A 24,197-nucleotide genomic window follows, 5' to 3' on the forward strand; every position below is an offset into this window, starting at 1 on the left:
CGACTAGCGGGGAATTTATAGGATCCGAGTATCGCGAGATCCGACAACGGGATTATGAGTCAGAGCCTCAGTTTCAGATTTGAATTTGGCGCCAATACCCGGATCTGTCTCGGATCCGACTCGGATCGGCAACGTTCGGGTGGGCTCGGATTTCATAAATCCGAGTGCACTCATCTCTAATTGAATACGGGCAATAGGACCCCAATATACTGTCCCACACTCGCACACAAGGCTTCTAGCTATCCACAGACTAGCAAGACCCACACCAGCAAGCAAAGGGTTAACTCTACACCCCCTTAGACTGTTACACAAATGTAAATGCAAGCACACACAATCAAATGCATCAACAAATCACAAACTGGCATTCAAAGGGTTAACTTGGCCGGGCTATATTCTTCTTAACAGGCTACTGGATTAGAGTATCATGGACGCAACATATTAAATTATAGACTTAATATACAAAAGTACAGGGCATAGATTGACATAACAAGCAAAGCAGTTTAAAATAAAAGGGGTTACATTCAGAGTAGCACTTATATCAATTGCCTTTTCTGGCCAAGGGAAATTGGCTTGGAAGATGGACAGCTTATCAATGTGAATGGATTTCCCATAAAGTCTGACAATTTGCTGTACCTGGTCTCAGTCTTTTTAAGACACTTCCACACCTCTTCCTACCCCCGGGGGCGTTGTGGCTTTTTCAATCACCATTTGCAGGTTAACTGATTTTCTACTCAGTTCTACTATGTGACCTAACTTTTCCGTGGAGCGTCACACAGACCCAAATTTATTAATAAATTACTTTGTCCATCTTTTGATACCAAACATGATGAAATTGACAATGTGACATACCTTTTACAAAGATATGTGATTTTAGCTGTTCCCGGATATCATCCGTACCTGTCATTCACAACCCTGGTGTGATTTCTGCTCCTCAGTATGGAGTGCCACCCGGATTTCCCAAAAATATGAACTATGAAGACCTTTTCCTTTGAAACTCATATATCTATATACCTGTATAGGCCTTCAAAATGCTGCCTTGGGCTGCAAGGATGTCCAGCTGTGACAGGCCCTGTCTTCACATTTTACAGTTTAGCTTAACTTATCAATGGATTCATTTGATATAAGATATTTACACTGCAGTTATTTATCTCTTATAAATATCTGTAAGTTCTCTATGTTAACGACACACGCACACTCAGAAAAAGGGTCAATTTGATAGTGTCAATTTGATAGCAGCGAATTAACCTTCCAGAATAGTTTTGGAAGGAAATCGGAGCGCCCCGAGGGAACCCACACAAACACGGAGAACATACAAACTCCACACAGCTAAGGCCATAGTCGGAAATCGAACTCATGACTCCAGTGCTGTGAGGCAGAAGTGCGAACCACTAAGCCACCATAATTTTCTACATTACTACACATGGCTACAGTACAAAATACACAGACCCTTCTCTCTTTCCGGTGGCGTTAAATGCTCTGCACTCCCTAACTACCCACTTAATTGCCTAGCCTATTGGCGTTATCTGGTCTGAATTAATGTTTAAAACCACTCTTATCAATTAATCAATCCAGCGCAGGAAGGCCAAAGGAAGATTGCGAGCTGGGCAACAGACCCATGCAGAGGCTGTTGTGAGCTAAAATATTTTAATTGTCAGTACATTGGGGACAGGTACATACCTCCTATTTTTGGTGGGACCAAGGGCAGGTTGGGCTGGGGGGTATCTGCACCCCGGGCTGGTCCCATAGCACGCTACTTTGGGCAAGGTCACCTGCATTTTTTTCCCTTTAAAATAAGCTGCTGAGATATGTCTTGCCCCCAGGGTTGAAATTTGCCAGCCCTCCCCTGGGTGGGACAGTCCTGAATCGTGGACCTTGAAAAGGGGTCCAGGTTTATGGGCATGTCACACTTCTAAATGTTGTGCACTCACTCAAGGGTGTTTTAGAGGAGGGGAAGGGGCAGCCAGAGCTTTTACTTGTTGCAAGCTCAGGTGACAGAAACAATAGTAAAGTACAATAATGAAGTGGAAGAGGTCAGATTGGATGGTCTAAACAGTATAATAAAAATACAGCATTTATGAAAACTATGCACATTTAAACGATAATGACATCCATAACCAATTAAATTCAAGCTGCCATTGTTCTAGAACAACTTGGATAATGAAAGCTAGCATCTGGTTGGTTAATATGAGTGACATCATTGTTTTCCTAAATGTACCTGGACATGCTTTTGCAAACGCTAATAAGAAAACCATAGACAGGAAAAACAATGGTCGATGCGGTTGTAAAAGAGCGCTCCGCGGGAACACGCCCAGCCAGCGCCGGGGGCGCGCACGCACTGTCAGGTAAACAGGAACTGTCTCTGTCCGCTCCACATCTAGTCACTCGAGCAGTACACCAGAAATGTTTGTTGCCTAGGGAAACCGCGGCGTCAAGGCGGAGCTGTGCGTCACGTTTCCTGTCGCTGTCGGTTGGCTCAATGACGTCATGTGAAGCCTCCAGGCGCAGATCGCTGATATCCAGAAGTGGCTGCGTTATTGCTCATGGTAAAATGATGTGTGGGCTGGGGGATGCGGGCGTGCAGCGTATCAGAGCATGTAATAATAATAGCATTGGCCTGGTGCTATCTGAGTGTTAGTAGGTGACGTTAGGTTGTTCTGTCGTTATTTCCCTGACACTGCACATCACCAGCTACCGTGGTCTGTGCATAGCAATGTCTCCACCCAGAGGCATCTGCCGTCAGAGAGAGCTAACCTGTCATCAGTAACACATAAAGGGCTTCTAGCCTGTGTATCTGACAATTACATTAAATTTAGTCATGCACTGCAATGTTCTGCCTACGAATATTATTAATTTTCCTTTATGAGGATTTAGGAATATATCACTTTAGCCTTATCTAACGGTCCTTCTCCCTGTTCATTCATTTACCATGTCCTCTGTAACAAGGATTCTCAGCCAGATACATGTCTACCCCCCAGAGGTGCATCAGACAGACCTCAGCCTTTTACATTTAACTCAAATTATCAGCTTATTATAATAGTTGGGGTGAAAAAAATAATAATTTAAAACTGAAGGGTTTACATTGTATACAGTAACTTGTGTATTGGAGGTAATTGTATAAGAAAAATGTAGTTCTAAACTTATCACCCTTGAAAAGAAAACTGAATGAGGGAAATATATTTGAAACAAATTATATCAATGGTTAAATAATTGTTTGAGAGATTGTTCAGTTGCATTTCATGGATTATATGGCAATCATTCTATAATATTTCATGTAATCTCTACAGTGTAACGTGGGCCCCTGAAAGTCATATTGCTATGTTAAGGTACATGATGTTCTTTTTGCAGGGTAATGTGTTTTGTTTTTGTTTTATTGTTCATCCTATCCATCTAAAATTGGAAATATTTCCTTAAAGAGCTTGCACTTGAAATGACAGGCTTAACAAAGATTTGCAGTTCCAGCAATAATTGTGGCAATGATGATGAATTAAACGTATGCTGTGTCCCTTGCTATGAGCAGTGCGCTTTATCTCTTGTACATAGTTTAGAAGACTGAAGGGCGTGAAAATATTCTGTTTGTAACTTCCCATAAACTGAGAGAACATATTTACTTGTTGATTTGTGCCACAACTTATGTTCCATGCAAAACCAAGATGAAGATGATGTTGGACTGAGTGGCATGATCATGTGGGTTTTGCAATTAAATCTTGGGTGTATTTACTTACGATGACCTAGGACACAATAATCTTTGATTTATTTATCAATTATTTTATTATTTATAATTGATCAACTATGTATTGAATTTGAATACATTTGTATAATATTGCCAATTGATCTAAAAGTGATTTACATAATGATCACTAACAAATAATACATTATAATCTATAGCTTTTATAATATCCACTACATTGTTAATAACTAACTGCTTCAAATAGGGAGACATGTAACAAGTGTTAAGTGCTGTACAGGATACTGGCACTATATTAATAAATGGTAACAGAATAATGAAATAATATGTTTTATATGTATAATCAACTATTCTGCTGCTGCAAATCAGCATTAAGTATTTATTGCAATATTGTATAATTTATTCTAAGGACCATTAACTTATTGTTGTTTGCTGTTATTAGACTGATCCTACATCTGTCTTCTAGCTAACATGATACCACTCTCCATTTTATAAACTCAGAAATACTAATTCATTGTGTGTAATATTTTGACTAATATATATGTGTAATATTGTTTTCAATTTTCCTAGAACCAAGATAAGACCCCCCTTTATTGGCAGATAAAAAAGTGGAAAATTCCCCTGAATACATAGGTAAGCTTCAAACATTGGTTTGTTCACTTTATAGCCGTTCTTTAACAATGACGTTATTTTTTTCCCAGCTCTTTCTCATATATCTCTCAATATTGGCCTTGATGAAAAGTGAAACAAATGTATATTATGTGGATTATTGACACTAAAGTACGGTTAGAGTAAGTTGTTTCAGTAATACTCCAAACTAAAATAATGAACTGTAGATCGAGTCCTACTGTTGTCTCATGTAATTCTTAGAATGCCTATATTTTAAGCTCCTTACGGGCACTTCTAAGTTGCTGTATTTTTTTTCGGTGCTCTCCAAGATGGCTACTTAAAATTTAACAGAAGACTAAGTACCACGGTCACAGAACTGCTGTTATATTCATGGCAAGATAAACCCAGGGGTATATTTACTAAACTGCGGGTTTGAAAAAGTGGAGATGTTGCCTATAGCAACCAATCGGATTCTAGCTGTCATTTTGTAGAATGTACTAAATAAATGACAGCTAGAATCTGATTGGTTGCTATAAAAAGCGGCAACATCTCCACTTTTTCAAACCCGCAGTTTAGTAAATCTAGCCCCCAGTCTCACCGAGTAATCAGTCCTCTTGCCTCCATAAAGGAAACAAATGTAGACATCTAGATAATGTAATGCTAATGTACTTTCCCTGCTTCCCTCTTTAATTGTATTGGATACCCATTTGTTTCAATTGCACAAAATATGTTTATTTTTTTAGTGTGTTTTTTGTCCTGCATATTTCATTTTTTTGCATAATATATATTGTTATAATTATTTCTGAATCTGACAGTAAACATTTGTACTTTTTCTAGCCTTACTATAAGATATGATGTGATGCTGAACATTGATATATTATCATGTTCAATGTGTTTTTCTAGGACAAGTGGATAGTAAGATGGCAGACTCAAGGATGCCTGTGTCACCAGCCTCTCCTTCTGTAACTCTTAGTGAGAAGAAGCATTACAACAAAGCACTCAAGGAGTTGTTAAGGATGATACAAAACACTAATTGGTAAAAAAAACAAACAGCAACTTTATACTGAAAACAAACATTTTAAAATGTGTAATATGTAAGGCTGTGTTTTTAATATTTTCTTGTAATCTCTTAAACTGTTGGTATTTTCTTTCTCAATAATTTTACTGATAAATCAATAGAATGAAAGATCCTACATGTTATATTAGTTATTTTTGTTAGGTGAGGGATAGTGAAACATTTCTAATTCTTGTGATTTTCTTACGCCTTTAAACTAAAGGCATCTTCCACCAAAGGGTTTCTGTAAGCCTCTCATGCACTCTTAGGGGGATATTCAATTGCTTGCATTGCGGTGCGCGGTCATCACCGAGATGTCAGACTGCGCACATCGCCAGCTATTATGGTAGGAATCTTTTCTCATTTTTTCACGCACCTCTATGGGGAGTGAGAAAAAATGATGAGTCTCCGTGGACGTTTTAGAGGCACTTTGCGCTGAATTGATTCTCCCCTTTAGGATGCTCCCAATTGGAGAAATGAATTAATCCTAGACAATAAGAGTGTCTGTCTTATGTTTCCCACCAAGCACTGTTACCTGCAAGCTACTGGATAATAACTTTATTTTTCTATCTTGCTATTCACCACCTTTATTAGTAGGCAAATAATTGTGTTGCCCCTAATGAATTTGCCATCAACACATTATGCGGTAAGAAATTCCATGCAATTTTTATTTCTTTCTGTTCTGTTTATAGGATTGATAATTCACATGATTTAAGTCAATTGGAGATAACAGAGGACCTCATTAATGATGGAGTAATATGCCCAATTCAGGATACCCACTTGTACACAGAAATAGGTAAAAGCAGAATTAGTTAATAATAACCAGTAATACACATTACAAAAGGATTTGTTGTGTCAGTTATTAGAGTCTCTCTATCTTTCCATTACAGATGTTACATTGCCATCTCATTTAGTTGCAAACACTTGTACTGAACCATCTCTGGAAACGAGTGGGCCGTCTGCTGTTAAACAGAATTTGAGGAAGCCACACAACAGCCTTTTAAAAGGCCTAAATGTTTTGCCTACTGAAGTACATGATATATATGAAGAGTTGTCGGAAATCTACCAAAAACTCCAGGTAAAATAACTCTTTGGGGTAAATTTAGCAAGCTGCGGGTTTGAAAAGTAGAGATGTGGCCTATGGCAACCAATCAGATTCTAGCTATCATTTATTTAGTACATTCAATAAAATAACAGCTAGAATCTGATTGGTTGTTATAGGCAACATCTCCACTTTTTCAAACCCGCAGCTTGCTAAATTACCCCCTTGACTCATCATTGACAAAATATGCAAACTGACAAGAAAAGCTTCCTCAATATTTTACTTTTTAAAGGGTAACCGAAGACTAAAAAAAAGTAAATGTTCATGTAAGACTCTCAAAGGTAAATGTATTGTTCTGTCTTGTCCAAAGGACAAAAATCTCAAATAATAAAGCATAGTATATGTACTTGCTCTAATACCCCTTTTTGTAAATCCACCAATTTGTGATCTGTTTACATTGTCACATAGGAGGCTAGCAAAAAGCTCTGGTTATGCATTACCCCATGGCAACACAAAATAGAGAAGCACCACCCCACTAAATAATATCTGCTTTATGCAAAGTACATAGCATACTGAATGCCAGATTGACTTAATTATGTATAATCACAGCATTTGTATTTGTTTTTGTTTAGTTTTTTAACTTCTCGTGCCCCAAGTTAAACAAAAAAAAAAGGGTGCAAAAAAATCCAAAATATTCCGGCCCTCCTCAGAAGAGGGTTGGGCCCTCTATCCCTGACCCCTGAGATCAAAAGGTCCCTTAGGGGGGGCAGGAGTCTTCATACCCCCCTTCACCGCAAGGGTAAAGTGGGTCCCTCTACCCTGCCCTGGGCTTTGCCCCGGGCTTGTAAACTGGCTCAATCCACGGAGAAGAGGGCATCAAAGGTTTTCAGGGGTTGGGAACCTCAGATCGTTCCCTAGATCATCGGGGAAATGCAGACTCCATAAGGGCCAGCTGTACTTGCTATTTAAATCCCTTTCTCAACAGAATTAATTAACTTGTTGTGCTACAAAAAAAAATAATAATTGCAATGTGTGTGTTCTGTAGCAAGAAAGGATGTCGCAACAAGAGTACTCACTTCAGTTGAAAAAGCGAGAACGTTTTTTACTGGAAAGGGAGGCGATGCTGTTCAAACATCAAGCTACCCTGAGCAAGATAAAAGGCGTTGAAGAGATTGTGCATGAAAAGTTTCGCATAATGAAAGAGGTAATTATGTATTTGCTTATTAAAATGAACACAGCTCTTGGGTATTTAACTTAAAGTTGATCTGTAAAACCTTATTGTTGCCTGTAAACACACCATTTAAGAATTGGTATGCTTGATTGTGTGTTTAAAACAAAATCAAACAGTTGTAGTTATCAACGCTATACACAGTCTTACTTTTTCGGTCGGATTTTTAAGTGAAAAATATGTGTTAGAGATGCACGTCATATTCTGCTACTAATGGACAATACTCGAAATGTGCACCAGGCATTATGACCATACCACACTGTACTTTCCCATAACTGTCCTCTATTCCCAGCCTCCAGTCCTAGGAATCCCTGCTGTAAGCCACCATCACACTTGAAAGCTGGTCCCCACTTTCCTTTAGCCTACGCTCCCTCCAGTCCCCAATTTTTAATATCATTCTGGTCCCTACCTCACCTGCACCAACATTTTCTATTCTCACACTTTACATTCTGTCCCTGTTGCTGTTCTGCCACCGCATCCCCTACAGTCCCTGTTTCCTCTTCTGCCACCATATTTTTCTTTCAAACCTGCCGCCAGTCCTATATTTGCCTTGTTAAATTAATTTGAACTCTCCTCTCCCATTGCTCCCGGCCAGGGCAAGAGTAACGAAATACAAGCTATTTATGGCTGGAAATATTTTGACGCTGCAATGAATAATAATAAAAAAAATACAGCATTGTTCATTATAGCTTTATGGTATAGAGCAGTGTTGGCTAACCTGTGACACTCCAAGTGTTGTGAAACTACAAGTCCCAGGATACCTTCTAGCAATAAGCTGCTATATATTGGCAAAGCATGCTGGGACTTGTAGTTTCACAACACTGGGAGTGTCACAGGTTAGCCAACGCTGGTATAGAGTCACAATGCATGGTCCTGGTGAAGAATTGTTGTAGTAAATGTACGGTGTGCAAGCGAAGGCACAGTACAACAGATTGTGATGTAGTTTCTAGACATTTTAATGTTGTTATGATCATGCTTAAATCCTAAAAGGTAAAAAGAAGGTAAACAGTCTAATTTGTGTAATATGTGCTGAATATTCAATTGGTGAGAGAATATTGTGTATAGAACAGTGGTTCCCAAACTTTTGCAGTTCACGGCACCCTTAGCGTCTCCAAATTTTTTCAAGGCACCCCTCCAAAATAATTAGAGCAGTCCTGTTTTAGAAGTAGTTGGGTCAAAAAATTGTAATAAGTATTTAGGTCAGGACAGAAATACTTATTTAGTTGTATGCAAAAATGCCCCCTCTGCATCCAGACACTCTGCCCCCTCTGCAGCCCCCAGGCACGCTGCCCCCTCTGCAGCCCTCTGTCACGCTGCCCCCCTCTGCTGCCACTCTGTCCCCCTCTGCTGCCACTCTGTCCCCCTCTGCTGCCACTCTGTCCCCCTGTGCAGCCCTCTGCTGTCACGCTGCCCCCCTCTGCAGCCCTCTGTCACGCTGTCCCCCTCTGCTGTGACGCTGCCCCCTCTGCAGCCCTCTGTCATGCTGCCCCCTGTCACTCTGTCCCCCTCTGCTGCCACTCTGTCCCCCTCTGCTGCCACTCTGTCCCCCTGTCCCCCTCTGCTGCTACCCTGTCCCCCTCTGCTGCCACCCTGTCCCCCTCTGCTGCCACTCTGTCCCCCAACTTACCAATCCGTCGGGCGCCGGGACCCAGCAGACTCTTCTCTCCCGCAGCTGTAACTGAATATTGACGTCAGTGACAGCTGCTGCGGGAGAGAGGAGTCTGCTGGGTCCCGGCGCCCGACGGATTGGTAAGTTTCTGTTCTTTATTTTTTTTATGGCTGGCCCGCGGCACCCCAGTGACAGCGCCGCGGCACCCCTGGGAGCCGCGGCGCACACTTTGGGAACCGCCGGTATAGAATATAGTTAGCTCAGCATGCCAAGTGAAAACAGCAATGATGTTCACATATGAGTGGAAAAGCGAATGTAGTGTCTTCATGTGTTGGAAGTAGAAAATATATTGGTAATTGAAGCACTGTATCGTGGCACGTATGTTTATGTCAAAATTGCCAAAAGTCAAAACATTTACATATATTTAGTAAAAATATTCAGCAAAATAACATCTTCTAACATGGTTATAATGCATAATACAGACAATGCACTATAAACCCTCTTTCTCGACTACTCGTTGGTTAAAAACAAAAAAAATATTTATTGTTTTAGTAAAAAAAAAAAGATAGTAATAAATAATACTTTAAGTATCTATCAGTGCACACCGTTGAACATTTTTGCCATTTAGAAGTCGCTCTCAATGTGTGTGGCAAATTTGTTGACCAATTGCTAAACATAAGATGACAATAGCTGTACAGATGATGTATGGAACGATACCTTCTAGGAGCAGCACTGTTTAGGATTTGGCTTTAATTTATCACGAACTGCAGAAATATTGCCATATACAAGATTCCACGGTGTCTGAAAACTCTTAAGCTGGTGCACACTATAGAAAATGACTTCAGATGCAATTTCTGTGACAATTTTATGCATGCACATCTACACAATTTACATTCAGCTCTGTGATCTTCATCTCTCATAACCATCTGCTGATTGTGACTCTGTATAGATTTGTAGATATACTACCTGAAGTACTCGTAATTGCCTGAGTTTAAATCTTCAAGTTTTTAAATTATGAGTTGGATGTAGGTGTCAAAATTTAAAAAATAATTAGCAGCTTAGCAGCTCTTTCAACACACCCATTAGGTGGCTGGCCAGTGTCGTTTTTGTTTTTATATTAAATGTCATCCAAATCCATCCAGTAGAAGGCCCAGAACAGGCTCAAAGTTCTGCTCAGCGTACACCAAAGTGAGGTCCGACTAATTCCCCTAAAACCTGTACAGGATCCAACTGGATCAGTGCTCGGGTGTCGAAGATGTTCGCCAACAAACAAACAAACGTCTTTTTATATATATATATATATATATATATATATATATATATATATATATATATATATAAAATCGCCAAATTGTCAAAAAGAGGCACAGGCGAGATACAAGTTGACTGCCCAGGTACTCATTAATAGGAAAAAAAAGTCAGTTCATCTCCTGCTACTAAGACTAAGCAGTGTGCGAGATGCAGCAACGTTTCTGAGATTTAATAAACAAGCTGCATTCATTCCAAGGTCATGAGAACCCGCCCCATGTGAAACCAAAAACAATTTACTCCATGTATTCAATATAAATACCTGTTATATAAATACCTGTTATATGAATACCTGTTTATTTGGTTGTGCGTTGGACGTACATTGTATGAATCACAGATGTGCGTTATGAAATCTGGACTATGTTTATGAGCGATGATATTCATATGTAGATCACTGCTGCACAGCGGATCATTTTTTTATTTGCCATTGGGTCCCCCAATCCTTCATTTCTGTCTCATATTATACTTTTGTTTGCTTATTCTTCGCCTATTTTTTTATTAGTTTTTCACGTCCAGTAATTAACATTTTTGTCGGATAGGTCATTAAGCAGAAATCCAGGTTGTTATAAGGAAACTCATTATAATTCTATGCAAACTTGCTTGTGTAACAAACCTGAATAGTCTTCTTTTCTACAATTGTCATCTCACAGGATGTACTTTTTCCCCTTTGCAGCAGCATGATGCAGAGGTAAAACAGCTGTCAGACGCCCTCAAGGAGAAGATTAAAGAAAACAAGAGGATGAAGTCCTCTTTTGACACCTTAAAGGAAATGAATGACACTTTAAAAAAGCAGGCAAGACATACCAACTGCCTTAAGTGCTTAATATCTGATATGTGAACTGTGAATTCTTTAATGGGCCATTAAACATAAAAATACATGTTGGTAAAGTGTAAAGTCATCTTAAAACAATCACAAATATATTTGTATTTATGTCTAATAACGTAATAAAGTGTTGAATAGTTGTAGTGGTGTTTACATTTTGCTGTGTAACAGAATACACGTGATTGTTTTCCTTTACCAACACCAGACAGGAAATCTGATGAGCACATGAGCAAAAATCTCCTGTTTGATCTGAAATATTTTCCATTCTAAAAAACTTCTGCAACTTTTAAATATATATTTGTAAATGCTATTAATGACACAATGGTTAGTAATGGTTATTCAGGGTTAGTAATGCCTTTAAGGTTTAGTTGTGCATCAGATATTATTTTATTTGATATTCTCTACTTATCCAAATGTGTTTCATTCTAGGCAATTGAGTACTGATATCTGACATATTGTCGTGTATGATTTTTTTTTTTATGCTTAAAGTTCTAAGACAATATCTAAGTTTTATGCTTGTAGAGCGTGTTTCATCCAAAATGTGTAAATCGTGATTTTATATTTTTTTACGTTTTAATGTTACCTATTTTATATACATAATTATGCATGGAAGGTTATTACATAAATGACTACCTCCCTGCCCCCCTCCCCTCACGTTATTCAGCTTGTTCACATGTTTAGTTCTAGTGCTGTGATGCGCAGTGCTAGCGGGGGTGATGCGCAGTGCTAGCGGGGGTGATGCGCAGTGCTAGCGGGGGTGATGCGCAGTGCTAGCGGGGGTGATGCGCAGTGCTAGCTGGGGTGATGCGCAGTGCTAGCGGGGGTGGTGCGCAGTGCTAGCGGGGGTGGTGCGCCGTGCTAGCGGGGGTGATGCGCCGTGCTAGCGGGGGTGATGCGCCGTGCTAGCGGGGGTGATGTGCAGTGCTAGCGTGGGTGATGTGCAGTGCTAGCGGGGGTGGTGCGCCGTGCTAGCGGGGGTGGTGCGCCGTGCTAGCGGGGTGATGTTCAATTGTGCATTACATAACTCTTTAAGCTTAGCAGATCCAACACAGAACATTGCGTTAAAATAAAACAAGACCAATGCAACTCACACACCCGGATACGGCTATGAAAATGTTGTTATGAATATGCGTTTGCCTTACTTGTAGTGCAGGCTTTATCTGATAACCAGTGAAAACCACAAGCGGTCAACTAAACTTTATGAAGAGATAACACATTTTTCTTTTGTAGTATGTTGGAATAATACACTTTTTTATTTTTACTATTTAAAAATCTGGGACATGAATAAAATACTGCTGCACCCCTTATGCTTAATATGCTAAATGTAATTTATAGCGATTCAAACTCTATGCATACTTTGCTAACTATGTTGTCCTAGTTATATGGGTTACTTTAAAGTGAATGTATATGCATGTGTGTGTTTTCTTTCTCTCTGTAAAATCCCTTACACATACTGATGGCCGCCATTTTATGCTTCATGCCTCCGTGATGTCAATAGTGAATTGGTAAGCTGCGTTGTGTGGGATATTGGCTAAGCATACAAAATGGTTGCCATCAGTCTGTGAGCACTTCAGTTTTCAGGATCTCGCTAACATCACTTTAGATGTCAGGGAGGTCGCACTTAAGCTAACATTGCATTTCAAAGGAGTCAGTTTGTCATATTAGACCCATTGGTGCCCATGTCTATTTTAAATCTACTCTTTTTTTTTTTTTTTTTGTTTCTAAAGCTGAACGAAGTAAGTGAGCAAAATAAGAAATTGGAAACTCAAGCTAAGAAAGTTCAGTCTCGTCTAGAAAACTTGCAAGTAAGTTTCATATTGTTCATTATCTATTGTTGTTGGTGCCATTTGGAAGCAACACGTTGCTAATAGGACTGCATATTTTTCCAGAGGAAGCAAGCGTTCGTTACAGTACAGAAATGCAAAGATTTTTCGCAGGTTGTACGCGATTCAAAACCCCAGAGGCTGGAAAAGACATCTGTTCCTGCAAAACCTAAGGTAAGATGAGCAGGGGTCTGTGCCATTTTCCATTCATGGTTGATTAAAAAGAAATATGCAGGGCCAGCTTAATTCCCTTCTGTCCCGCCGGGCAGCATCCATATTACAGAAACTTCAACAACGCTTCTATGATAAGGCAGACAAGGCAGATTCAATATTAGGAATATTAAACAAAGAAAAAGAGAGTGTATGTAGGGGCACTCCAGGGTATAGAGTATAAAATTTACATTTTATTGGTATTCATTAAAAAATTGGATACAACTAGCGAAAATTTAAAATAAATACAAAGTGAGGGGAGTGAAAATAAAATTGCAGTTGCAACTGCAATGTCGCTTGTATTCTCACATAATTTTATTTGTAATGGTATTGATATAATATTATTAAGCTGCTATGGTAATTATTTACTCCTTCATCCCTGGGATCTTAATAAGAATAGACCCCAATAATATATAGTTAATACTATGGGTGGTATAGAGTATCGATAAAACCTTAATAATACACACTATCTATTATATAATGGCTCTCTATGATTCATACTGGTAAGTATAAATGACCGTGAATACCTGAATAAAATCTGCGTTATTATGTTACAAAGATACACAATAGTGCGCAATGATATGTTTGAATCGTCTATAGCAGAATGAAGACAATTGCTGCACTTATGGGTTAGATGGTCTCTCTATTCACCAGAAATTATCTGCAGGGGTGATACCACCCATAGTATTAACTATATATTATTGGGGTCTATTCTTATTAAGATCCCAGGGATGAAGGAGTAAATAATTACCATAGCAGCTTAATAATATTATATCAATACCATTACAAATAAAATTATGTGAGAATACAAGCGACATTGCAGTTGCAACTGCAATTTTATTTTCACTCCCCTCACTTTGTATTTATTTTAAATTTTCGCTAGTTGTATCCAATTTTTTAATGAATACCAATAAAATGTAAATTTTATACTCTATACCCTGGAGTGCCCCTACATACACTCTCTTTTTCTTTGTTTAATATTCCTAAACTATTAGTGTTAGGGTGCACCCTATAGTCGTGATAATTGACTAATTGAGGAACTAATATATGTTCAATAAAATTGGGGTTACTGAATATTTGACTTCATTGACAAACTTGGTGCAGTTACCTTTGTACTGAATAAGATTCAATATTAGCTCGGAAGCTCCGTCAGAGGCGTGTCTGAGGAGCTATTGACAAACTCCATAAGAATTCCACTAATTCGGTAACATATGACCCTCTAGAAATTGTCAAGGAATTTAGAGACTTCTACGCTTCCCTCTATAACCTTCCTTACTCTCCTCCCCGGGGGGATCTCCTGTCGGATTCTCTGGAGTCGTACCTAGATAATACCCCTCTTCCACACCTCTCTCAAACCCAGCTCATTTGCTTAAATGGGGACATCACTGTAGATGAAGTAAAATTAGCTATAAAATCCCTTAAACCCGCCTCTGCTCCCGGTCCTGATGGCTTTTCAGCACAGTATTATAAAAAGTTTGCCACGGACCTTGTTCCTTATTTAACATCCTTTTACAACCAAATTCTGGAGGGGGCTTCCTTTGACTCTGCTACCACGCTTGCCAATATTGCAGTAATTCCCAAACCTGGAAAAGACCTTCTCCACTGTGCGGGCTATAGACCCATTTCCCTCCTCAACGTAGATCTCAAGCTTTACGCTAAGATCTTGGCTAACAGGCTTAACCCCCTGCTCCCAAAACTGGTTCACCCGGACCAAACGGGCTTCATCCCAGGAAGACAGGCCCCCGACAACACTAGAAGATCCATCAATTTGATCCACTCTATACATAACGGAAAATTGCCCTCCCTCATGATGGCCTTGGATGCAGAAAAGGCGTTTGACCGTATCTTTTGGACATTTATGAGGGGGGTTCTCGAATCCATGGGCTTTTGTGGTAGGTTTCTAACTGGTATTTTGGCTCTCTATAGAAACCCTTCTGCTACGGTTTCGGTCAATGGCCTAACCTCCAAACCATTTACAATTTCTAATGGCACTCGCCAGGGTTGCCCCCTCTCCCCATTGATCTTCGCCCTTATAATCGAACCGTTAGCAGCCAGAATTCGTTGCAGCCAATCCATTTCCGGAATAAAGGTCAGTTCCACGGAAAGCAAAATTGCTTTGTATGCAGATGATGTCCTCATTAGCATGTCCAACCCCATTACCTCTCTCCCCCCTCTCCTTTCGGAATTAAATACTTATGGGCACTTCTCGGGCTATAAAAACCGAAACTTTGGATTTCTATATCCCTAAAACAGATAAAGCAATCCTAGATCAAATATTCCCTTTCACTTGGCATCGCCATAAAATAAAATATTTGGGGGTCTTCCTTACCAAAAATCTCTCCCATCTATTCCAAGCTAATTTCCCCCATACCCTTTCCCAAATTAAGAAAGATTTCAACACCTGGTCCCTCCAATTTATCTCCTGGATAGGCCGTATAAACTCTGTTAAAATGAATATCCTTCCCAGACTGTTATACCTTTTTCAAACCTTACCTATCCGAATTCCCCCCTATGTATTTAAATTCCTCCAATTTGAGTCTTCTAAATATATTTGGGCAGGTAGACGCCCACGAGTACGACTCGGGGTTCTGCAGAGATCTTCGCGGGGTGGTGGTCTAGGTATACCTAATTTTAAAAAATACTACCTATCGGCCCAAATCGCTCAATGTGTCCTATGGAACAGCCCTGTTTTTGCTAGGGTCTGGGTGACACAGAGCAGAAAGTCTGGGGATGCTTACTCCTGCCTCCCTTCTGTGGATTCCAAGGGCACGCCCCAAAAAGCTTTGTCTCATCCCATAATCTCCCACTCTCTGGCTATATGGGACTTATCCATCAGGCTCTATGGTCTCTCCCTGCATCCATCACCAATTATCCCCCTTTTTAATAACCCTGATTTCCCCCCTGGTTTACACCATTCCGCATTCCTTCCGTGGCATTCCCGAGGGATACGTTTCCTAAATGACATAACCCGCGGTACAACATTTCCCCAATTTACGGACATTCAAAGTAAAATTGGCTTGCCCACACGGATATTTTATCAATTCCTGCAAATTCGCAATTTTCACTCCCTCTCCAAGCCACGTCTTATTTCTCGACATCCCACAACAATTGAAACACTGTGTCTGCGCCAGGCATCGACGTCAGGTCTTATTTCTATTATCTATTCTGAACTAATTGCTCCCTCTACTCCTTCTCGAGACCCTCATGAGATGTCATGGGAACATGACCTGGGCTCTCCTCTTGATGATGAGGAGTGGTCGGAAATTCGGGACAATGCTGCCTCCAGCTCAATCTGCGTCCGAATAAAGGAAAATGTTTACAAACTTCTCTACCGGTGGTACTATGTACCTACTCGACTACAAAAGATACTGCCTGATTCCTCTGACAGGTGTTGGCGTCTATGCTCTGGCGCGGGCTCTTTCTTACATATATGGTGGGACTGCCCGAAACTGATTCCCTTTTGGCGCGAAATTAAAGCCTTGATAGAAATGTTAATTCAAACCCCCTTACCCTTCGACCCTAAATTTTTCATTCTACCTCTCGGGTTCCCCACGGCCACTAGACACCAAAATAAACTTGCTCGTCACATTATTTCAGCGGCCACATGTCAAATCGCCATAGATTGGAAGCAGGCTGCCCCCCCTTCATTCTCCGCTGTAACTAATAGGATTTGGCATACGTATAAGATGGAATACATGACTAGCATTATACGAAATACGGCCAAATCCTTTAACAAGATCTGGGACCCCTGGATGTCTTACTTCCAATACCGCTCCCCCTTTACCTAATCACACCCCCTACCCTTACGTAACTCTTCCCCCTCCCATTTCATTGCCTCTGACTCAAAAGGTATTTCCCTCGCACCTCCCCTTCTCCCCCTCCACCTCTCATCTCATCTTCTCTTTTATCTTCCTCTTTGTCTTCCTTCTTCTTTTCTTTTCTTTCTTCTCTTTTAAATATAAAAATGCCGGTCTTTATTTCATAGAATCTATGCTATTTTATCTCTGAAGCACGGAGACTCCTACTTCACTATTCAATGTACTGAATATACTTTGTTTGATATAACATGTATCCATTTGCACTGTTAATTTCTTTTTTGACTGTTAATAAACATTTGTTTAAAAAAAAAAAAAAAAAAAAAAAGAAATATGCAGGTATACCATCTATGTGAGTATTCAGTTATTTGTTACACATTTATATATGTAATGGAAGTTTCACATATTTGTTCATCTTAAACTTTTTTTATTGATACATTCTCCTGCAATTTCACACTATGGGGCTGATGCAGAGAGGCATGTACGCCAGTTTGCGTAGCTTATCTGGCAGAAAGTGGGCGCCGGCATATGTACCTATGCAGGCCAACGTTTTTCTGAACTTGGAGAGGGTGGCAGGGAGGGAAGGGGTGTTCTAACGTTGGGCGAGAACAGTAAAGGTAGGTTACACAAATGTGACTCATGTAGAAATACCTGTGAGAGAGCGTATCGATTGTACCTGCTTTAGGGCAGGTGCATAATAATCGCTAATGATGATGACTTACCATCAACCAGGTGCATGTGCTGCTGATGCGGAGGTGGATACATCTCCAGATGTTTACAGCTGTGCATATAGGCAGAAATATGCTATTGTTCCATGTGTTTTTAAGAGTAATTTACTCTCATTTTGCATCCAACTCTGAATCAACCCCACTATTTCTGTGGAACCACTGTTTTTCATATTGTGTCTCCAGAGTATATTTAATATTTGATATTTTCAACCAAAGTATTATTTTGCTAATCCTAAAACTGTCTTTATTTTATTTCCAAGTTTCTCATTAAACTGTAGTTTTGGACATAATTCCTTCACCCAATATCCAAATTGTGAAACATTTTATAAAGCATTTTTCCTTGTGTTATGTCACTAATGAGCCATGGCCAATGGTACAGTGTAATGAGAGACTTGGAGATGTCAGCTATAGACAGCATAAACAAGTTTTGGCAGCGTTTCGTATCAAAATATCAGTGTTCTCAAACAAGTTCAAACGTTCTCTCTTCATGTGTGCGAAGGCCACAAGCATCATCTGTATGCATTTGCTTAATTTACTCTTTTGATGTACGAAGAACACAGATGCAAATGATAACATGTTGGCTTTCCTGCAGGTCCCTAATAACATGCAAGTATACAAGCTCTTAACTGTTCTTATGGACTTGATCTCTGCATCAGAAGAAAATGGAAGCCAAGATCAATCATTATGCAGAGACAAATTGCCCACAAATGTTCAGGACAAGTATGCCAAGGTATGCTTATTACAACATTTTTATGGTGCTCTTCTAAAATTGCAGGTTTCAACAAAGCACTAGCTGAGTAACGCTGTCACATACCCTCTCAGAACGTTCCTATTTTCCTTGGAGTTTTATAAGTTTTTAATGCTATCTGTTTTTCCAATATATTGGGCAGCGAAGTGGGTTTGTTTCCAACTAGGGCCCTATCTGTGTGGAGTTTGTATGTTCTCTCTGGTTTCCTCCCACACTCCAAAAACTTCTTGGTAGATTAATTGGCTTCTGAGGAAATTAACCTTTGTGTGTCTGTTTCTTAGTGTCTTAGTGTGTGGGGCAGTTTATATTAAGGAGGTGGTTTCCAAAAGTGGATGGGGTATTGAGAGACCACTTTGTTAGTTTACTAAGGTTGTTTGCTGTAGCGGTAGGCTATGTTAGTGAAGATAGTTGAAATAAGCCTTATGTAGGTGTGATGAAATAAGCAAAATGATTTTACTGTAGTTGCAGGTATTGCTATTCATATTTAGTTTTTTGGATTGGTATAAATTGGAGATATTGATGAGTGTTTGAAATTTGTAACTATAAAGGTGTACATTGCCTGCATATAATGCAGTGTTACCAAGATCATTCACACATCTGATGTTTCTCAGGGTCCGTGCAGAGATAATAGCAGCAGGCATCAAACACAGGGGGAACGGTGGATTATTTTAAGAGGAATCACTCTAAGATGTTCTGATAGCAAGTGGTAGGTTTGTCAGGAGTGGTCCGAGATGTGACAAAAAGACGCAGTAGTCGGACTTTTTAACAAGGTTGGGCTCAGATGATGAGGAGTCCAGAGAAATTTAGCTACCACAGATACCTTTAGATAAGCGGATACAGTGTCCACCCAAAGTTTAACATCAGGGAGAGAATGCACCTCCACACATTAGGGCCAGATGGGTAACTTGGTAGTAGATTTTCATATCTGAGATATAAAAAGGTAATCCTTCCCACGTACTATGATTCTGAAGGGTGCACATCTTAATTCGGATGATCAGCTGGCCAATGTGCAATTTTTTTATTTTTTATTTTAACGTTTTTGTTAGGGCATTAAAAACAAACTGTTATGGTTTGAGATACATAGAGCAAGTAATGTAAAGTGTTAATTTTGGTCGATGAGATGCTTTCAAACAAGTATATTAAGAGCTTGTTTCATCCAGAGAACTCCAACTTAACCGTATTCAATAATGGGGGGGAAGTTGGCTGTGAAGAGCTTATTGAGGCCCAAGTATTTTGTTTTAGTAGGCTGCCATCTAAAGTGCCAGTTTTTTGGTATGATTTGTTGTGTTCAGCTTTAGCGCCTCCAAACTATCTAAATGAATTTAAAGCCAGATAAAGTGTAATAGAACAATTTTTGGCGAGAAAGTTAGGCAGTGAAGTCAGAGGTCAAGACAGTGAAAGGAACATGTTGTCTGCGATCTTGTGTTCCTGGAACTGGTTAAATGATTGTTGTTTATTATTACTCCAGATTAGTCGGGCACATTCCATCTGATTCTATCCAAATCTGTTTAGTAGTGTTGGGTTTATTCATTTTCACAATGCTCTAACATCTTTAAGTATGAGATTCCTAAAATAGTTTGTCAATATGTACAAAATCCAATTGATCGGCAGAGTAAACAAATGTGCTTGACTGCTGATCCCATGCGGCATGCATATAATCTGACTACCGAGAAATAAAGTGACAGGTTGCAACACAACCATTTGTCCCTGGTTATGTACATGTCTGCAATTTGGTCATCCAGATGTATTCATAAATTGATTACAGATCCTGTCTTTCATCATTCGGGTCCAGTGACCAGATGTATAAGTATGGTCAATATTACTGCTAAAAATTCAGGGTAAAATAACTTTCTCTCTGAGATTCTGTCTGTTGCACATTTCAGGAAAATGCTAGGGGATTAGGAGTATATTTTAACAGCCAATATATTTAGTTTAGGCTTTGGATTTAGGCTTTATAATATACATATATTTTGCCTTCTCTTTCCAGGTCCTGCCTGTTATTGTAGAGCAATTTGAATGGATGCCGCTGGTCAATGCTAAACTGCATCTTTCATTCATGAGGTTTACATACTGGACATTGAGGCAGCTTGGAAGTGGAACACAGGTTAAGTTTTTACTATGTTTTATTTGTATTGCTAGGAGCCATTTTCAACAGTGATTCAAGAAAGCCTAATCCGTCCAAGAAAACAAAATACGTGTTCCGACTTGACATAAGGCAACAATAGATTTTTTAAGTTCACATAATAGCTTTCTGTTCTGAGCGTTTTATATACTGACACAATACATTTTGAGATCCCTTAGGTGTTTACCTTATCAAATTTTCATCTTTTTTATAACACAGTCCTCTATGACCTCAACCTTGAGGCGCCTGGGTGATGAAACATACAAAGGAGTAGTGTATCCCCCTGAGGAAGAAAGTACCATATCAAATAAGCCAAGACCTGTAGCCTTCTTCAAAAGCAACAACTTACCACTGCGATTCGTATCGACTCTAGTCATACTTAAAACTGTAACGCAAGGTAAGGTTTATCACATTATAGCCAAAATAAAAACACTTACTTCCTTATATGATCACATAAACATCAAATTTAAAATGCACATTCAATGCAGATGAACTCTGGTCTTGGACGTGCTGCTGGGCAGGGCAGCAATATCAAGGATCAAAACTCCAACAGCACCAATCAAATACACTAAAAAAGTCTTTATTGTCCTTCACAGCTACATAGCAGCTGTGCACAACTAGTGCAGTGTTTTGGGTCCCTGCAGCATACTTATAAAACCATTGCACCAATTCTCTTATTAGTTAGTGAACTTCCACTTGTATGCAACAGACTAGTGTTTTGGGCAATGTCATTTTCATGGCAGCCCATGGAGTTGATGTTTAACTCACTGGGTTTTTAGAGCACGACACAGGCTTGTGGTCTTGTGCTTGCACGAAATATCATTACTGACATTACAGGGCTTTGTTCTGCTACCTGCTTGGGTGTAGAAATGCATAGAGTGCTATGTATTATGGACATGATTGGGCTGTATGAATCTGCCAGATCTACTTGTGGAAAGATAGAGAAGATTACATAAATGAAATGATGAATAGGAAGAGTAGTGAATGTTTCATGAATATGTGATTAAGAAAGAGGCTGAGCCTTGCAGTCTTATCTTATGTTTTATTCTCCCCTCATTATTTTGGCTGTAAATGTGGGGGACAAATAATTGATATCTACCTACTTTTGGCCGAATTGAAAACAAATCTTGTCATTGGACGTCCAAGCCAAATGGCAGGATTGGTCAGTTAGGCAAGAGAAAGCCCATCAGTAGTGTAATCAGGGATTGGGTCTCTCATCTATAGACGAATGTCTCCTTTCTTTATTTGTGTTCTGTGCAGGGAAAATAAAAAGTAAATATACTGTCTTTACTGTTCTGCTTTGGCTAAAGATATTTCTATTGCAGACCGAGTTGCACACAGTGGGCAGACGTTAGAGGTCCCTTCTGCTCCCTTTTTTGCCCTATTCTCTTCCCCTTTGAGTTGGGGCAGGAGTTTTTAGCACAAACATAGGAGAAAATCTTATCCAGAAAGACTACAAGAACAATGATGTTGCTTAGAAAGGGTTGTTTTAAATGCTTTTTTATCGCATGCATTGTCACAAATGTAAAGAGAGCCATTTATACAAATGTTTCTTTACATTCATTTCTTTATATGTTCATTATATAAATCCTGCTGTAAAGTTTTTTTTAAAATTTGGGCTAGTGTGCCTTTACTTTTGATGCCTACACTTAAGTTTCTGTATCAAATCGCATTGTACTGGAGCAAGAAATTGGTCACACAACTGTTCTCACATAATATTTATGATGTTGTGCACCCGAGTCTAAACATTATACTTTTGTTCACTAGTATAGTGTGCAGCCTACCAACATGCTCAACACCTAGTTTTCCTGACCCTAATATTGTAATTCATGTCCTTTCTACTTACTTCATTTGCTGTAACATATTGTGTATATCTACAATCTACATATCGCACCTATGATTTGTATTTCTAGTGGACCACCTTGCTCAGGCATTGGACTCACTTTGCATGGACTTGAAATCTGATGAAGGAAGATCACTATTCCTAGAGTACCAGGCTGTGCCAACGGTTGTGCATCTTTTACACGTCTCAAACCGAGGGCTTATTTCCAGTGTCCTCGACATTTTACTTCAGCTCTCAATGGAGACCAGTAAGTACAAACTAAGTGATAAAAATCTATACTTTTCATAAATTAGGATTTTTGTTACAAGTATATCTTAACTTAAAATTTTTTTTTATTTTTTTTTTTCCCCTTTAAAAGTTTTTTAAAAATTTTGCAAAAGTTTTTAAGGGGTACAGAAATAAAAAAATAAAAAAAAGGGGAGGGAAGGACAATGAGCAAATGGGTAAAAGGGGAGGGGGGGTACATAGTGGGTAAGGAACACAACAATATATCGGCACCTTTTAACCAAAGAAGATACATCAAAAACCCTTTCAATGCGTTATATTGGGCACATGAATGTACAGGGTGGCCCAACCTAATGTCATCCAAACTTAAAAAGTTTTTTATAGATTTTATGAAGTAAGGTAAAGTATGACAGACATAACAATGTATAGTGGTTACAATCAATGATATCAAAGATTTGTGTTTTTACATAGTTAACATATCATAAAGACACTATACAGAATAAAAATATAAACTAGAAACAGAGGGGATATAAAAAGAGAGGAATGTAGGAAGGAACAAGAGGGGAAGGAAGGAGACATATTTAGAGATAATCAACAATTCGAAAATGGCATATTTGGGAACACATAACATTAGAATTTTCAGATGTCTGATCAGTTATTGAGGGTCCTGTGAAGGGAGAAGTTCCATATAATATTCATGCCCTGAGAACCACTTGATCAGTGGAGAAGTTAAGGCAGTTGAATATCTAAAGCCAGTGGTTTCCATCATATAACTACGTTATATTTTAGCGATCATTATGAAAGTGAGGAGAGTAGTGGAGACTTCCAATGCTGAGCTATGGCTGCCCTAGTGGCAATGAGTATATGCCCAGGAACATAGTGATTATGGCATTGGAGATGGGGTGGGTATAAGTGTAACAAAGCTACAGCAGGACAGGGGAGTACATTGACTTTAGTAACCTGGGATATGAGGTGAAAAACCTCTGTCCACAGCGACCTGATTTTGGGACATGCCCAGAAAACATGTATAAGGGTACCAACATCACCGTGTTCTCTCCAACAATATTTGGATACCGTAGACCATATATTGTGGTATTTATCAGAGGTAAAATATGTCCTATGAAACAACTTAATTATCATCTCTGAGTGATTAAAACACTTGGACATTTTGTAGATGTTCTGAAAAAATTTTCCCCAGTCTTCTACTGATAATGTAATCCCCAGGTCATGTTCCCAGGTAGCTTGGACCGAGTCAACGGGGAACAAAAGGATCTGATACCACCTTGAAATACCACCCACATGAGAGAAGGAAGAGAGCAAGATTT

At 39.4% G+C, this 24,197-nt stretch overlaps 1 protein-coding gene across 2 annotated transcripts in view; it reads left to right on the top strand.

Annotated features, from left to right (window-relative positions):
* Positions 1-2,358: 2,358 nt before the first annotated feature.
* Positions 2,359-24,197, top strand: part of CCDC138 (coiled-coil domain containing 138) — a 32,607-nt gene continuing 10,768 nt past the window's right edge. The window contains exons 1-14 of one of the 2 annotated variants that reach the window (XM_075200269.1): positions 2,359-2,543; positions 3,285-3,323; positions 4,263-4,318; positions 5,198-5,330; positions 6,041-6,144; positions 6,239-6,426; positions 7,436-7,594; positions 11,209-11,328; positions 13,086-13,163; positions 13,248-13,355; positions 18,527-18,664; positions 20,670-20,786; positions 21,024-21,201; positions 22,718-22,894. In XM_075200269.1, coding sequence (XP_075056370.1) covers positions 5,215-5,330; positions 6,041-6,144; positions 6,239-6,426; positions 7,436-7,594; positions 11,209-11,328; positions 13,086-13,163; positions 13,248-13,355; positions 18,527-18,664; positions 20,670-20,786; positions 21,024-21,201; positions 22,718-22,894 — 1,483 coding nt within the window. In that variant the 5' untranslated portion in view covers positions 2,359-2,543; positions 3,285-3,323; positions 4,263-4,318; positions 5,198-5,214. The remainder of the gene's footprint in view (positions 2,544-3,284; positions 3,324-4,262; positions 4,319-5,197; positions 5,331-6,040; positions 6,145-6,238; positions 6,427-7,435; positions 7,595-11,208; positions 11,329-13,085; positions 13,164-13,247; positions 13,356-18,526; positions 18,665-20,669; positions 20,787-21,023; positions 21,202-22,717; positions 22,895-24,197) is intronic. The other variant, XM_075200268.1, reaches the window with a different exon arrangement.

The sequence above is a fragment of the Mixophyes fleayi genome, chromosome 2 (genome assembly GCF_038048845.1).
Source record: "Mixophyes fleayi isolate aMixFle1 chromosome 2, aMixFle1.hap1, whole genome shotgun sequence".
In the NCBI taxonomy this organism is placed as follows: Eukaryota; Metazoa; Chordata; class Amphibia; order Anura; family Limnodynastidae; genus Mixophyes; species Mixophyes fleayi.